The 15,468-nt window shown below is 36.8% G+C and overlaps 1 protein-coding gene across 4 annotated transcripts in view; it reads right to left on the bottom strand.

The window, feature by feature from the left end:
• Positions 1-664: 664 nt before the first annotated feature.
• LOC127414115 (mitochondrial proton/calcium exchanger protein) overlaps positions 665-15,468 on the bottom strand; it is a 40,223-nt gene continuing 25,419 nt past the window's right edge. Inside the window, exons 4-15 of one of the 4 annotated variants that reach the window (XM_051651880.1) lie at positions 13,695-13,838; positions 13,412-13,549; positions 12,578-12,781; positions 10,488-10,607; positions 10,252-10,383; positions 9,908-10,078; positions 9,691-9,816; positions 9,344-9,376; positions 7,970-8,104; positions 5,446-5,639; positions 4,136-4,274; positions 665-2,888 (exon numbers count right to left, since the gene is read on the bottom strand). In XM_051651880.1, the coding sequence (XP_051507840.1) occupies positions 2,736-2,888; positions 4,136-4,274; positions 5,446-5,639; positions 7,970-8,104; positions 9,344-9,376; positions 9,691-9,816; positions 9,908-10,078; positions 10,252-10,383; positions 10,488-10,607; positions 12,578-12,781; positions 13,412-13,549; positions 13,695-13,838 (1,689 nt within the window). In that variant the 3' untranslated portion in view covers positions 665-2,735. Of the gene's footprint in view, positions 2,889-4,135; positions 4,293-5,445; positions 5,640-7,969; positions 8,105-9,343; positions 9,377-9,690; positions 9,817-9,907; positions 10,079-10,251; positions 10,384-10,487; positions 10,608-12,577; positions 12,782-13,411; positions 13,550-13,694; positions 13,839-15,468 lie in introns of all 4 variants that reach the window. The other 3 variants (XM_051651879.1, XM_051651882.1, XM_051651881.1) reach the window with 3 other exon arrangements.

Raw genomic sequence — 15,468 nt, forward strand, 5'->3', positions numbered from 1 at the left:
GTCAATAATGGATGGACAGTGCAGAAGGGGAGTGAAAAGTAATAAAAGAGAAAATAAAATGAATAATCACGAATAAGAATAAAAATGAAAAGATATAGTGACTGTATATGAAATTATGGCCAATGCACATGGATTTGTGTAAATAATAGAAGACATATATATATATATATATATATATATATATATATATATATATATATATATATATATATATATATATATATATATATATATATATTATTAACTTTTCAGAGATCAGTCTGGTTTTATTCACAACTCTGGAAACACTTTGATGTAGGTGTATTTACATATATTGTATGAACAATAAAATAAGAATTATTATATTATGTTGCATCTTAATGATTTCAATAACATTTCTTTTGCATGTCACTCTCTATTTTTATCCATTTTCAGTCTATAATTTAACTAGCGTAACAGTACTAATGTAATGTAGACTTGTTCTCTTGGAGATTTAAAAAATAAAAAATAAAAACAACCTCCTAACAATGCAGGATGGTCAGAATACTAGGAAGGACAACATTTACAGGACTTTAAAGGGGAGCATAAATGATCTTTGTTCCATTTAGTTTAGTTTTCAAGTTTTAAATTAGTTAATTCCTGTAGTAATTAATATTTCACTGTTTTTAATCCTTTACATCTGTGGTCAGTTTTGTGTGCACCTGCACCTTCTTTTATTAATTAATCTGACAGCTCATTTAAAATTTTCATATAAAAACAAAAGAGTAACATTCACACTTCCTCCCATCTACCATTGTATACATTCAAGTGTGCGTCTCCTCAAATATCTCTCAATGTGCACACACAGACATAACATGCATCTTCCTGAGTCTAATGAACACCCCAAAATGGATAAAATAAAGCTCAGAATAATTTATAGTGCAATTATACATCAGCATCATATTCTCCGCTCTTTTAAACACAAACATAGATTATCATACACTATAGTAATACTAATAATTGACTATAGTTTAATGCCTAAGTGCCATCGTCAAGATTCAAATATACACACAGCCTTTACTCTAGTTAAAGGGATAGTTCACCATAAATTAAAATGTTGTCATAATTCACTCACCCTCAGTTTGTTCCAAACCCGTAAGACATACTTTTTCTTCCGTGGAACACAAAAGGAGATGTTAGCCTAATGTTAGATGTTAAAAGCAAAATGTTGTTACCATTAACTTTCATTGCATCTTTTTACACTACTACAAAAGAAAATGGTGACTAAGGAAGTCATAGGTCTTTAAAACAACAGGAGGGTGAGTAAAATGATGACAGACTTTTCATTTTGACAGACTTTTTTGGGATGAACTATCTTTTGAAGGGTGCCCTAGGTAAGTTAAGGGACACATTGTGAAACAGGCACCTAGACTCAGACAGCTAGACTGTCCCTCTCTCTGTCTGAGACACAGCACAGGAACAGTGTTTCGAGGTTATGCTGGTCCCTCTGCGTGACATGTTTAGGTTTACGAGTGATGTATTCTCTGCCTCGTGTGCCCAGTGAAACTATCTACCAGACACATCAAAACAGTGAGTGTGTGTTTCTCATGCTGATCAGCGCATTCCAGTTTATGAAGGTGCTCGGCTGGAACTTTGTGTATGTCCGCATGGGAACACTACCACTGCTCGTATAATCTCCATGTAAGGAGTTAGAGATTATTCAAGGCATATTCTGACTGTATCCAGACTGGCCTCTTCTTGCAGGAGATGGGCTAAGCATACCCCACATTGGCTAAAGTTCAATCAATCTTTTCCAAACACACACCAGCTAACAGCCAGTTTATAGCAGTTAAGACAGATGATAATTGTTAAATATTTTGTATCTATATTGTCTATCAATTTAATTTTGAATGCCTTGAGATTATTTTGGGCACTTTTATTATTATTTAGTTTTTTTATTACTAAGGCCACAATATAAATACAGTATGACGCTGAAATCAATCCTACAAATCAACACTACAAATCTGACATTTCGATTAGTCCGTCACTGTCTTAAAGTCGGTACAAAAGCTTCTGCCCTGAATAAAGCTTAAGTACTTTAGGAGTATAAATGAAGCATAACCTCTAACAATTGTTCTTTGGTTATTAAATAAACATAAATGTGATATCAACGTCTTTTAAGCAACATTCAAGAACTGCATGAAAATGCATTAAAGGAATAAAAAAAGACAAAAAATTAAAAATAAAAAAAAGACAAAACAGAATAAATCTAAGTGAGAAGTGGAATGATGGTGACGGGTGATGTAATATGCAAAGAGAGGAAATTACATCACTGCCAATTGATGAACAGGGGGTAAAATTATGAGAAAAATAGTGTCATTTTTTTATTTATTTTTTTATCATTAATTATTTTTTTGTTGTTGTTGTTGTTTCTTAAGGGTCTTTCCAAAAACAAGTCAACAAATAGTCCTCTAAAATTAATCTCTGAATTATTCTTTGTTTTCTAATAAATAAATGTCTCTTCAATTCAGTAATTCAGTCTTCTATGAACAAAGCAACATTTGTTTCTAATTTATGTGTGTAAAACAGAACACTCAGGGTAACATCTGTCTTCCCTTCTTAAAAGTGTTTTTCTCTCTGAACAAACCAAAAAGAAAAACACTATATATTGATTTGAATACAGAGCGGAGTTCAGCCTTGGCTTCAGCCTCACTCTGAAACATATTATCACATCAATGGTCTTTTCCATTCCCTACATATCGCTCTCAGTTTTAGGTCTAGTTTTGGATTTTAGCTGCCTGCTCCTTCTCAGCCTTCTCCTTGGCTTTCTCCTTCTCCACCAACTTCTCTTCCTTCTGCAGCATGACCATGATCTCTGCAACCTGGCTGGTGGAGATATCGATGTCCTCTTTATCGATCAGCTCTACCACCTAACACAAAAGCACAAACATCAGATAAAAGTAAAAGCATACTGCTTACTGAATACCGTGCAGTATAGGCTGTATACTGCATACTATTTTTGTAATCGTTTGTGAAATAGTATGTTCACTATGTTTGCATGTTTAATGCAGTGAATAGCATCCTGTTACCCTCTCAGAAATAATATATAGCTGTTTTGCATTTTAAATGTAATTTTGTGCAAAAAAAAAAAAAAAAGAAACACGTCACTTTTAGCAGACCACTCAAATAATATACAATGGTAAAAAATCGTTACAAGTGTTTAAAAAAAATATTTACAAAAATAGTATTTTAGTAAATAATAATAATTTTAAATTAATTTTAATTTAAAAAGAATCATTGTTGATATTACTTTTTGTTCATCATCACACTGGAAATGAATGATCGTGTGGGATTTAGTACCAGACGCAATGTGCTTCTTTGTACACTGCACATTTTGGCAAACTTAGTAGGTTATCCATTATTTGCATACAAAAAATTCACATACTGTGTGTGTGCACAACATACACTGCATACTGCAGAAATTGTTAGAATTGTATGGTAGTATGCTATTATGAACATATCTAATGCCAAACAAAGATGCTGATTTAACAACACAGAACTGAAGGAAATCAGGGAAAATCAATGAGGGGTCGAAGTAGATTCAGGAGATGAAAGGTGTTGTGTGGTTCTCATTGTATGTTTGTTCACTTTTTTTCATATTTCTCCAACCCACTAACGCCTAAGACATAGTGCATGTTTGGGAAAATACCAAAAACTCATGCCCATTGCGCATAAGATGTATGACATAGTACTGTGCTTAAGACATAGAGGTCACAGACTAGGTCCCTAAATGTTAATTCATTGAAACGTTCCTCTTTAACCCTTCAAATGTGGCTTGCAAACGAGAAAGTCTTTGTTTACATAAGTGCAGCGAGATCACCTGATAACACAATCAGAAGAATGAGAAAAATAAATTGCCCATATTGGTTCTTTTGCGTATTGTCACCACAGCAAATTTGAATGTGTGAAAGTTTGCGAGATTTTAGAATGGGGCAGTCTTCTGCGCCACCCTTACAATACCCTGGGCCCCCTCTAGGGGGCACACCCCACACTTTGAGGACCACAGCTTTAAAGAGTCCTTGAGCTATGGAGAGGCACTATACAAAATAAACATTTTTATTATTAAGTTTCCAGTACAGACAGATATTGCAGATATGTTTCTTTTCAATCAGCTTACCTTGATGACATCATCAATGTCTATCTTGCCATCCTTGTTTTCATCGAGTGCCTCTGCCAAGCTGAGCAGCTTGTGTTCGGGAACGCTCTGGATCTGCCTCATGACGGCAATGAGCTCGTTGATGCTAATCAGATTCTCCCTGTTGGACAGCAACACACTGGATACAGGAAACGGTTACTTGATAACACAGCGGGTAAGATGGTGGAGGAGAAGGTAGTGAACTGTTAATCAACCAATCGCATGCCAAGACATGCATGGCCCAGGTTCCCAGGAAAGACTTCAGTGAATGATGATCGCTCTTTTGAAATTATTACTAATTAGTATGTAGTATATAGTAGAGAAACAAGCAAATTACTCTCTAATCTTGAGGAATTTCTGACAACATTTTACGAGCCTAATTTGTACTTTCACCGTGGTGAAATTTTACTAAAGGTGCACTCAGTGACTCAGAAAGAAATAGTTATTGTAGAATAGTGTTTAAAAGATGTTTATCATGATGTACACTCACATGAGATGAAGACTCCAGTCACATCAGTCATAGAGAAAAAATGTTTTTTACTACATATGGTGCTGGGTGCACATTCACGAACGGTGCCATGTTGAGATCACATGACCACTCGAATATTACTTGCTTTATCTCGATAATCCACTGTAATTGTACGCTTTCACTCATGGAATAAATTAATCATTCCTAACTGTGAATAGTGCTATTTCTTTCAGTGACATCGTTAACTGACAACAGTAACTGTTTTTGCATGATGCTACATCTATGCCCCTAGGTGTCAGCACAACATATACACAAAAATAACTGAGTTCACCTTTAAGGGGCAAAATGACAAGCATGTTGTTGATGGATTAAAAATATATTAAATCAATCAAAATCAGATCTGATTGCCCACTTCTTAAAAGTTGTTTTTGTTATTGTCCAAATCCAAGTTAATGCTTTTTTTGTTAAGAAGAAACAAAATAAAAGCAAGAGATCTCTCCTGTTCTTACCTTGGCAAGTCACTATATTTCTCAAAGAACAATCTAAAAAACCAACAAAAAAAGTTATGTTTAATTTGACTGGGACCCCTTCTCTTTTTGTTTGCGTCTACACCCTTGTGAGGCTATTCTTCCACCACCATTTTACTGTGTAGATCACAACTGAATGTCATTTCCCTCCATGCGGGACACACACACACACACACACACACACACACTCACTACTGTGATTTCACATGGAAAAACAGACACAAACACTATCACACAGTTGAATAGAATTATCTAATATCACCATTCAAGTCACTTTCATATGAACAGTTTCTTACCCGATTGGTGGCGTGGTTCCGCTGTCCATCTGTCCATCTAGCACGGACTTGTCCTTCTCCAGCTCATTGATGATCTTATCAATCCTGCCAATCATACGGTTGACCCGCTTTGACAGACGTTTACTCGCTTTAGACTCCTCCACCACCTTCTCTTGTCCGGTCTTAGACAGCTCTCTCTTGATCTCCTCCAGGTCCTGTGCAGAGAGACAGGCATCACAACTTTCACAAGTGGACCTGATATTCTTGCTTATTTAAATGCTGTGTTGAGACCAGAATGACAGAAAATATAATTTAATATAGTCTTATTATACACATACTCATTTACTTATAACTGCATATAGGTTATGTGGATAAAATGGATTATTTAAAATGAAGGAGTGTGTGCCTGTAGTTAGTAATTACATTCCCAAACCATAGTAATAATAGATGATACAAGCCCAAACCAACTCCATATAAGGGCTTTTTGCACAACCTCTCCTGTTTTCAACAATTTGTCTCTGCAAATATATCCATTCACTCTCTAAAGATTTGCTCTCTTCACTGGTTTAGAGAGCAATTCACTAAAGGAATTCTGCAGAACAGGGAAAGGCACAAACACAGCCACAGAATTGGTGCTGAATGCAATTTGCACATGCAGTTCTGATAATGCGAGTCAGTTCTGAACGCTTTATAGCGGAGCATGCAGAAGACCACTGCAGTGCAATCTGGCACACTTTGTCGGGACTGTACAGCATCACTTCATTACTGCTATCCAGACAGCCGAATCATCTCTGTAACATGCCAAAAGTTCACTTCATTACACAATGCACATCTGGATAAATGCCAGTTGATAACACTCTTCTCCATCATTTGATCATTATTTGATTAAATTACCCTCCTGAGACCCGAGCGTGACTGCTGTGTGCATTTTCCATTTCCCTTTTTGATTTGTAACTAGTAGCACCTAATAAACATGCAAAAATATTTTTTGAAGAGCAAATAGTTTTCCTAAACCTTAATGTCCTCATATGGGGACAGCGGGACTAAGTTATGAAATTTTAAATAATACCAAGATATAGAAAGTCAAATTTTTTTATCAAATTGTTTATGTTTCCAGGAGTGTTGGTTATTCTGTATTTATTCAATGTGTATTGGGAATTGGGAAAACTATTTAACTTTATTTGACTTTTATGTCACAATGTCTTTTTCTACTTTGGTAATCTCTATGTTCTCTTTTTGCACTGTCAAACAAACAAGTGCTAGCCAGTGCTGAAGCATTTTACCAATCAGAAATTAACATAATTATTTCTAATTCCAAGTAGTGGCCAGCATTGTCTGGGATGGAAATTAAAAACCACCAACCCGCCAAATGCGGGTAAAAATCGGCAGTGATGGGTAACTCCGTCACTCTTACCAACCACTTTGGCAGGTGACCTTTTACTGGGTTTTTCCTGCACTGAAAATTCTATGAATGTCAGGAGACTCGGAGCCGCTGGCAAAGCAGTTCATGTCTCTTATAACTTACACGCACATCTGTGCGGGGCGAATGAAGCGTGCTTTCGTGTGAAAAGCCACAGCGCACATAATGCTGGTTGCCCACTGGCACATGGTGAGCGAAGTAAAGCAAGTGTTTTCAATTCATTCCAATGGGAGCCGAGCTCCATGCCCATGAAGTGAATTCTCATCGGAATGAATTGAAAACAGTGGACACACGCCAGCAGACACATACAGTCAGTGTGTTCCAGAGCGAAACTTGTGTGATTCAGTCTGGCTTTACTTGATATCAAGGAGGTCGGCGGAGACCATAAAACTTATGTTACCCATTTAATTCTACAGAGAACATTCTAGTATAAAGCTCTATTTGGGAGCCTGGTCTCATTAAATTTACGTGAACATGACAACGTTTTTGCAGTTCAAAATATACGTGCTGTATATCACGTTTAGCTGCAGGTTTTCAGTGAAATGTCCAGCTGGGGGCGACAAAAGAAAGTAAAATTGTGTCGTATTCAGAACCGGTTTTAAGGTGAATTTTAGATTATTTTTTAAAACATGCCTCCTAACCTAAACCTTTTGCCTGAACCTAACCAATAGTGTTTTAAAATATAAATGAGAAGTTAAAAGACATGAGACCAGGTTGCTATTTGGAGGAAAGCAAACCCCTCAAACTGCTCCCCTTTATTATAAACAGCACTGAGAAGGTAAAGAGGAAACAAATAATACACATGATCAGTTTTTAAATACACATCATCATCCTTAATAAAATATTTTGGTATTTGGTAATGTTTTACTTAAATTGTTTTTTTCCTGCACTAACTGGTCATTTGTATCGTTTTTATTTTTATATAGTTTATATAATGCACACTTTTGATACCTAAAATGTTGAACTGGGATAATAATTATTTAATTATATATAAGAGATTTTATGCAATTTGATAATGAAATTTTAAGGGAAGCCGTGCTTCCCGTCTAGTCTTAAAGCAATCGCCACTGGTGTACACACTGTTAGTGAATGAGGCCCACTGTCCCTGTAGCCACACACACACACCTCGCTATACTCCTGCACATCATCCTTCAGCTCTTCCAGTTCCTCCTTCTCTTTGGTGAGCAGTTTCTTCTGCTCTTTCAGTTTGGTACAGGCATCACTCAGCATGTCAATCTCCTCCTTAGTGATCTCCTCACCCTGAAAGGTCAAACACACACGGTTTCCATCAACAGATCCTGTGAAACATGCACTTTAATAACATGCAGAGCAGTGTTGGGGAATCTTTGAAACTGTAGTTTGCCAGTGTTTTCCAGCTACTCATAACTATATGCAACCCTTTTAAAAAAGTTTTTATCAACACAACAAGTCACAAACAAAACGTATCTAATTACACTGTGGCTATTTAAGGGGATGCCATTTAACTAATTAGCCTATATCACCTAAATAACTAACAAATAAAAAAAAAAATTTATTCAATTAAATTTTCTTAATTTTATAACATATTTAATAATAATCTTAATTAATGAATATTTAAGAAACATCTGGCACTAAAATGAGGATATCAATTAGGCTAACAGCATCAAACTGAACACATAATTGTATCATAAATAAAGTAACGACAGCTAAAAAGAAATATGTGAAATGCCGTGCAGAGACAACTGAGAACACCATACGGTGATTTCTCAAATAAATTGGTGAATCTTTTTCAGCTGTTTCATTGAGACATTCTAGCTGAGTGCATATGCTTGTCAGCTTGATTAGCTGTATGGCTGCATGCACAATACAGTGTGACAAAACCAGTGATATAGTGTTTATTCTGAAAACAGCTGAGCTACGGTAACACTACTGAAAATGTAGTGTGAGAGTAGCTTCACAATGTAGTTAGTTTCTCCCCAACACTGATGCAGAGACAAAAGTAGAGGTCATTCTTTAATAATAGGATCATACAACCAAAGTCAGAGGAAGGAAAGTTTATACAACAAATGTGATTACAGAAAGGTAACTAAAACCAACTGAAACACATTGTTAGGCCAATGTTAGTGTACCTGTGTGACAAAACATTAACCTCAAGGATTTGTTGCATGTTTCATATGCACGGTCCTACAGACTCACACATACTCATAAAAGGACAGAGTTGGGGTGGAGTGGGTAGGAGGATACAGGCATAACCACACAAGTCCTCTGCTCCTTCAAATCACCATATTCACGCAAAAGGAAGTACACTTGGTACAGAAACCAAGTTTTAGATTTGAAATTAACACTTATTATATCCAAGCCTCAGAAGTTTCCATTCCTAACTCTAGGAAAAGGGCTTATGTGACAGATAATGGAAATGTTTTGTTTGAGACTGAGAAAGCACACATTAAAGTGACTAGAAGAGGAGAGAGGTTAGTGTGATTTTCTCCAGATGGACAGCAGATTAGCAGTTCATCTAACCTGAGTGCGCAGATACCTCTGCCACTGCTCGAACTGGAGAAATAAATAAACAAGTGAAATGATCCACAATACAAAAGATAAAAACAGCAGAGAAAGAACAATATCTATGACATGAAAACAAGCATGATCAAGATTTTCTGTTCTACAACACGTCTGACACATCTGTAACTCCAGTGACAGTATATGGAGATGGACCACTTAGAAAATTATCAAAAAAGATAAATGGGACAATATGGCAGATGTAGGAAAGTCCCGCCTTTCAAGCACATTACCTAGACTTGTCAGCAGCAAATGTAAAGCCCACATGTTTTTTTTTGTTTTTGGTGTGTGTGTTATGTGACTGTTACCTTAATACCCTCCAGTACTGGTGCAGTATCTTGTAGTGTTTCTGAATGAATGGCTACATCTACACTGGAGAGAGCATGCTCAGCATCCACCCGCCAGTTTGCATCCAACTCTAGCATCTCACCCTCCTAAAAACACATTTGTATCCTTCCATAAACATTGCACCAATACTAAGTAGGGGACTGCTGTTAGAATAAAGCTGATGGTGATAGTATTGACCCGTGCAGCCTGTTCCTTTGATCTCTCTGCAGCGTCAGCCTGTCTCTCAAGCTCTCTCTCTCTGTGCTCCTCGCGGATGGCTGCCTCTTCCTGCAGTGTGGCCTCCAGCTTGGTCTTATTATCCACTTTAGAGAAGTCCAGCTCTGCCACCTTTACCTGCGCCTCTTTAGCCTGTGAATGCACACACACAACCAAAAACACTCTTATTTTTCCAGAATAAACTGCAGCATTATCATTGTGTGTGGTGAGTATTAAACCATTTTTAAAAGTCTCTGTGTAATAGGGTTGCATGACATAGTTAAAAGAATAATATCTTGATATTTACAGCCTAATTGTGTACACACCATTATCTCGGGCAGGTTCTGTAGTGTGGTTTTCAGCTGGTCTGCAGGGGACAGTGTGTCTGGCAGGAACATGGCTCGGGACAGCAGTAGAAGAGATGTGGGGATGTGCTGATTCAGATGAAGCTCCAACCACTGGAAGACACATGAGCAGCAATGTAAAATACTGTATGTGATGAGAAGTCCTAGTACTATTAAGTGATTATGGATTCTAAAAAAAAAAGTGTTGTGTGCGTTACCTGTTTAAGCTGCTCTCTAAGCCTCTCCTCCGTCACCCCGAGAGCTCTCATCCCTCTCACACGACACGCTGCCTGCAGCTCATTGACATTCAGACTGTCCACTCCCTCCTCTGCTATCATCTGTCAATCACACATATGCAAAGAAATCAGCACTGAAAGATCTGTACAGATACAGAAATTTTGGCTTATAACTGTTTTTGTGGTATAGTGGATAACCAATATGATAGCCACTGCTTTATATCTTAACTTTTTTATTAAACTCTATTCAAACAAATTCTGCAATCTAGAATTTTATATCAGAGTTAAACTGGCCAACAAAGTATGTTGTACTGTTGAAAAGTTACATGGCCACTTTTGCCACTTTTGCGGCCATTTTCCGTCTGTGTATTAATTATTTTTTTGTGTAAATGTGCTAGACAGAAGAGTTTGACCGTTGTGCCACTTCGCACTGTTTCAGCGTCTCATGTGCCTCAAGACACCTGCATTCTGTTCCATTTGTTGCACTATATCTAGCTTTTTTAACACAAGAACGCATTCCGTCTGAATGGCCCTTAAGACAAAAGGCAATAATTCATTTATATACTAATATATATATATATATATATATATATATATATATATATATATATATATATATATATATATATATACACACACACACATACACTGGCAGCCAAAAGTTTGGAATAATGTACAGATTTTGCTGTTATGGAAAGAAATTGGTACTTTTATTCACCAAAGTGGCATTCAACTGATCACAATGTATAGTCAGGACATTACTAACGTGAAAAATTACTATTAAAATTTGAAAAAAAAAAAAAAAAAAAAATTAAACTACTTCAAAGAGTTCTCATAAAAAAATGACAGCTTTGCAGATCCTTGGCATTCTAGCGGTCAGTTTGTCCAGATACTCAGATGACTTTTCACCCCACACTTCCTGTAGCACTTGCCATAGATGTGGCTGTCTTGTCGGGCACTTCTCACGCACCTTACAGTCTAGCTGATCCCACAAAAGCTCAATGGGGTTAAGATCCATAACACTCTTTTCCAATTATCTGTTGTCCAATGTCTGTGTTTCTTTGCCCACTTTAACCTTTTCTTTTTGTTTTTCTGTTTCAAAAGTGGCTTTTTCTTTGCAATTCTTCCCATAAGGCCTGCACCACTGAGTCTTCTCTTTACTGTTGTACATGAAACTGGTGTTGAGCGGGTAGAATTCAATGAAGCTGTCAGCTGAGAACATGTGAGGCATCTATTTCTCAAACTAGAGACTCTGATGTACTTATCCTCTTGTTTAGTTGTACATCTGGCCTTCCACATCTCTTTCTGTCCTTGTTAGAGCTAGTTTTGTCTTTGAAGACTGTATTCGCCTTTGTATGAAATATTAAATTTTTTGGAAATTTCAAGCATTGTATAGCCTTCATTCCTCAAAACAATGATTGACTGATGATTTTCTAGAGAAAGCTGTTTCTTTTTTACAATTTTTGACCTAATATTGACCTTAAGACATGCCAGTCTATTGCATACTGTGGCAACTCAAAAACAAACACAAAGACAATGTTAAGCTTCATTTAATGAACCAAATAGCTTTCAGCTGTGTTTGATATAATGGCAAGTGATTTTCTAGTACCAAATTAGCAATTTAGCATGATTACTCAAGGATAAGGTGTTGGAGTGCTGGCTGCTGGAAATGGGGCCTGTCTAGATTTGATCAGAAATGACTTTTTTCAAATAGTGATGGTGCTGTTTTTTACATCAGTAATGTCCTGACTATACTTTGTGATCAGATGAATGCCACTTTGGTGAATTAAAGTACCATTTTCCTTCCGAAACAGCAAAATCTGTACATTATTCCAATCTTTTGGTTGCCAGTATGTATCTATACATATCTATAATGTATTTTTATTTATATATTTTTTACTTAACAAGAAAAGTTAATTTAAATGTTTACCAATATATTGTGCATGGCTAAAATCAGTCATAGTATAACAAATGAACTATTCATAGTATAGGAGAGGTGAACATTTATTTAATATGTCTTTTCAGCTACGAAAACTAATACATTTTCATGAGTAAGGATAGGCTTGTTTAACCTTGTCGTCTGCTCGGATGGCACGGAGTTTCATGATGAGCTGGAAGCGCAGGAAGTTGTTGGTGCCAATTGACTGCAGTTCCAGCAGCTTGCACAGAGCCACCAGCTGTGGCCGTGTCAGATTATCTAAAGTCAGTTCATCCTCAAACAACTTTGAGAACCGTAAGATCTGCTCATTACTGGGTCTCTCTCCTGAGTCACGAATCTGAGAGAAAAAGGAAAGGTGGAGATTATGGTTGTTATATTCTTAAAAAGGTCAGTTATTTAATAACTTATATATAATGTTATTAAATATAATTAAATAACACTGACCATGTTAAGAATTCTGCAAAAATGTCAGATTTTTTCCCTTTCTATTAATGCACACAAGATGCTCTTTGAAACATTCTCAAATCATGCTGGGATAACATGCATCATGAGGTTGTGCACAAATTTGTAGAGTCCATGCCAGCTTGATTGCATGTTGTCTTTTCTAAAAATGTTATTGCAATAAAACTATTTGAAAAGAAAAGCCTATGACAAAAAGGACTTTTGAACCTTATCAAAGTGCACATCATCAATATCACCACCAGGGGACAATAAAGAGCTGTGTTCAATGCTTTGGTTTGTTTTGAATGGCATGGCAGTAAACCATTGTATATAGGGGCCACGGTTTGTTCCTGGCAGGCAGCAGATACCCAAACTCCATCCCCACCCTAATCCTAACCATATGGAGCCTGTAAGGCAGAGTAGCCTGCTAGGAACAACTGATGGCACCTTTTTCCCATTGGCTGGCAGCCCAGACACATCGTGTGGACAGCTGGATGAGATCTGAGCATGTGTGACTATTCTCTACCTTCTGGAAAAAAGTGGAGAACTCCTCGGTCACATTGCCTTTGGCTGCTTTGTTTCTTAGTGCAATTTCCTCAATTGTGTCCTGCAAGAACTTTGCCATCTCTAACTTCACTCTCAGCTCTTTCTTCAGCCTTTCCTCCTGCAAAACACACAAAAACTCACACAGCATCATATGTGGATCACATAGATTAGGTAAAAGTATTGTATAAGTAAAGGAACAAAAATAAGATTATGATCTTTAGGGTCTTTATGGATTAAAACCCAAAGGTGAAAGGTCAGTGTACCTTTTTGGACTGTGTCTCAAAGGTAGACGGCAGCATGTTAGGGAAAAGCTTCACTGCAATGGGAAGCAGAAATTCCATAAATGGAACGATGATAAAAACCAGAAAGGGGAGAAGCCGGAAGACATCTGCACAAGTCCTCAGGAACTGTAATTAACATGGGAGAGGCAGTGATGTCAGCAAAGAGCTAATCACATAAACGGCTGCTTAGTTAACTAAATGTAATAATTGTTCTATGGTGTTCTAAATCTAATCACTAACTAAGCGAGCTGTGTGCTCTCTCTTCACAAAGCATTGCTTTAATAAACAGACATAACATAAAATGAGCTGAAACCTCACTTCTTGAGCATGATCTACTCATGAGAAAAATAAGTTAAATAAATAAGAAAGAAAAATAAATTAGTGGCATTTACAATTTGTTCATTTGGCTTACTTTTTAATATGCCAGGCATTAATAACTTTTAAATATTAATTTAAAGATTAACCTTTTTAAAACAGTGTGTTCATAAAGATGCTAGTTTTTGTGGTGGTATTGAGAATTGTGAACTTTCACTGAAAAACACTATGCACTATGTCACAATGCAAACAATCATAATGGCCCAAAAATAAGCTCCATTTTCTTTGTGGAAAATATAAGTAATTTTTGTCAGATTCACTATATTCACAAAAAAAAAAAAAACAATAAATAAATGCAACGTAATGCAACATAATGTAATGATGCAACATAAAGCAATATAAATTAATTAATAATACAGCGTAACGACGTAATGCAATGCAACGTAACATAATGCAGAAATATATTTATTACAAAGGCTTTTCAAAGGTCGCATCAATGTACACCTGTGTCAGACGAAAACTTTGAGCACTTTTATTGCACCGCATCATAAACACAGTGTTTTTAGGTCGCTGTGTCAAGTCAAACATTTTGAAACTTAAAATAAACATGTCTCGAGATCCCTGCATTTGGAATTATGCTCTGTCCAGCTGTTTGAATGCATTCACATCTTGTGATGTTGCTGATGTCAAGCAAGCCTGAGTTTGGTTTGTTCTCTGTACAGCTGCGTGTTGTCTATAAAGCTGCCGTTTTGCTGAAAACAGGTGGAACATGCCTTATTACAGTCCGGGACATGACTGAGTTGATTTGTTTCACACGTGAAAGGGTGGTGCGAACTGCCAGACACATCATCGGAGGTGAGTTTCCCGCCTTCCAGGACATATATACCAGGTGGTGTGTGAAAAAAGCTGAGAGGATCATCAGAGACTCCAGCCACCCGAGCTATGGGCTGCTCTCACTGCTACCACCAGGCAGGCGGTATCGCAGCATCAGGACCCGCACCAGCTGACTTCTTGACAGCTTCTTCCCCCAAGCAATCAGACTTCTGAACTCTTGACCGCTCATGATACATATATCAGCACCACACTTTATTAGCCTCAGTCTGGACTCACATTTCATACTTCTCTTAATAACACACTGGCAACTGACTGGTTGGAGTACAGTGTATTTTTATTGTATAAGTCTTCTTATTTTGTGTATATTGTATATTGTTTTTATTGTATACAGTCTTCTTATTTTGTGTATATTGTATATTATTAGGTGTATATTGTATATTGTGTTGTGTAACAAGATGTGTAAACTGTGTTATGTGTAAATAGATGTTTATTGTAATTGTCATACTGCTATGTTGCTTGGAACTGCACCCAAGGACAATGCATCTATGTGAACTTCTGCAGTTATTCCAGGATAGACTTCAAAAACATGAGTCATTCATCTTATATT

The sequence above is a fragment of the Myxocyprinus asiaticus genome, chromosome 23 (assembly GCF_019703515.2).
Source record: "Myxocyprinus asiaticus isolate MX2 ecotype Aquarium Trade chromosome 23, UBuf_Myxa_2, whole genome shotgun sequence".
Lineage (NCBI taxonomy): Eukaryota > Metazoa > Chordata > Actinopteri > Cypriniformes > Catostomidae > Myxocyprinus > Myxocyprinus asiaticus.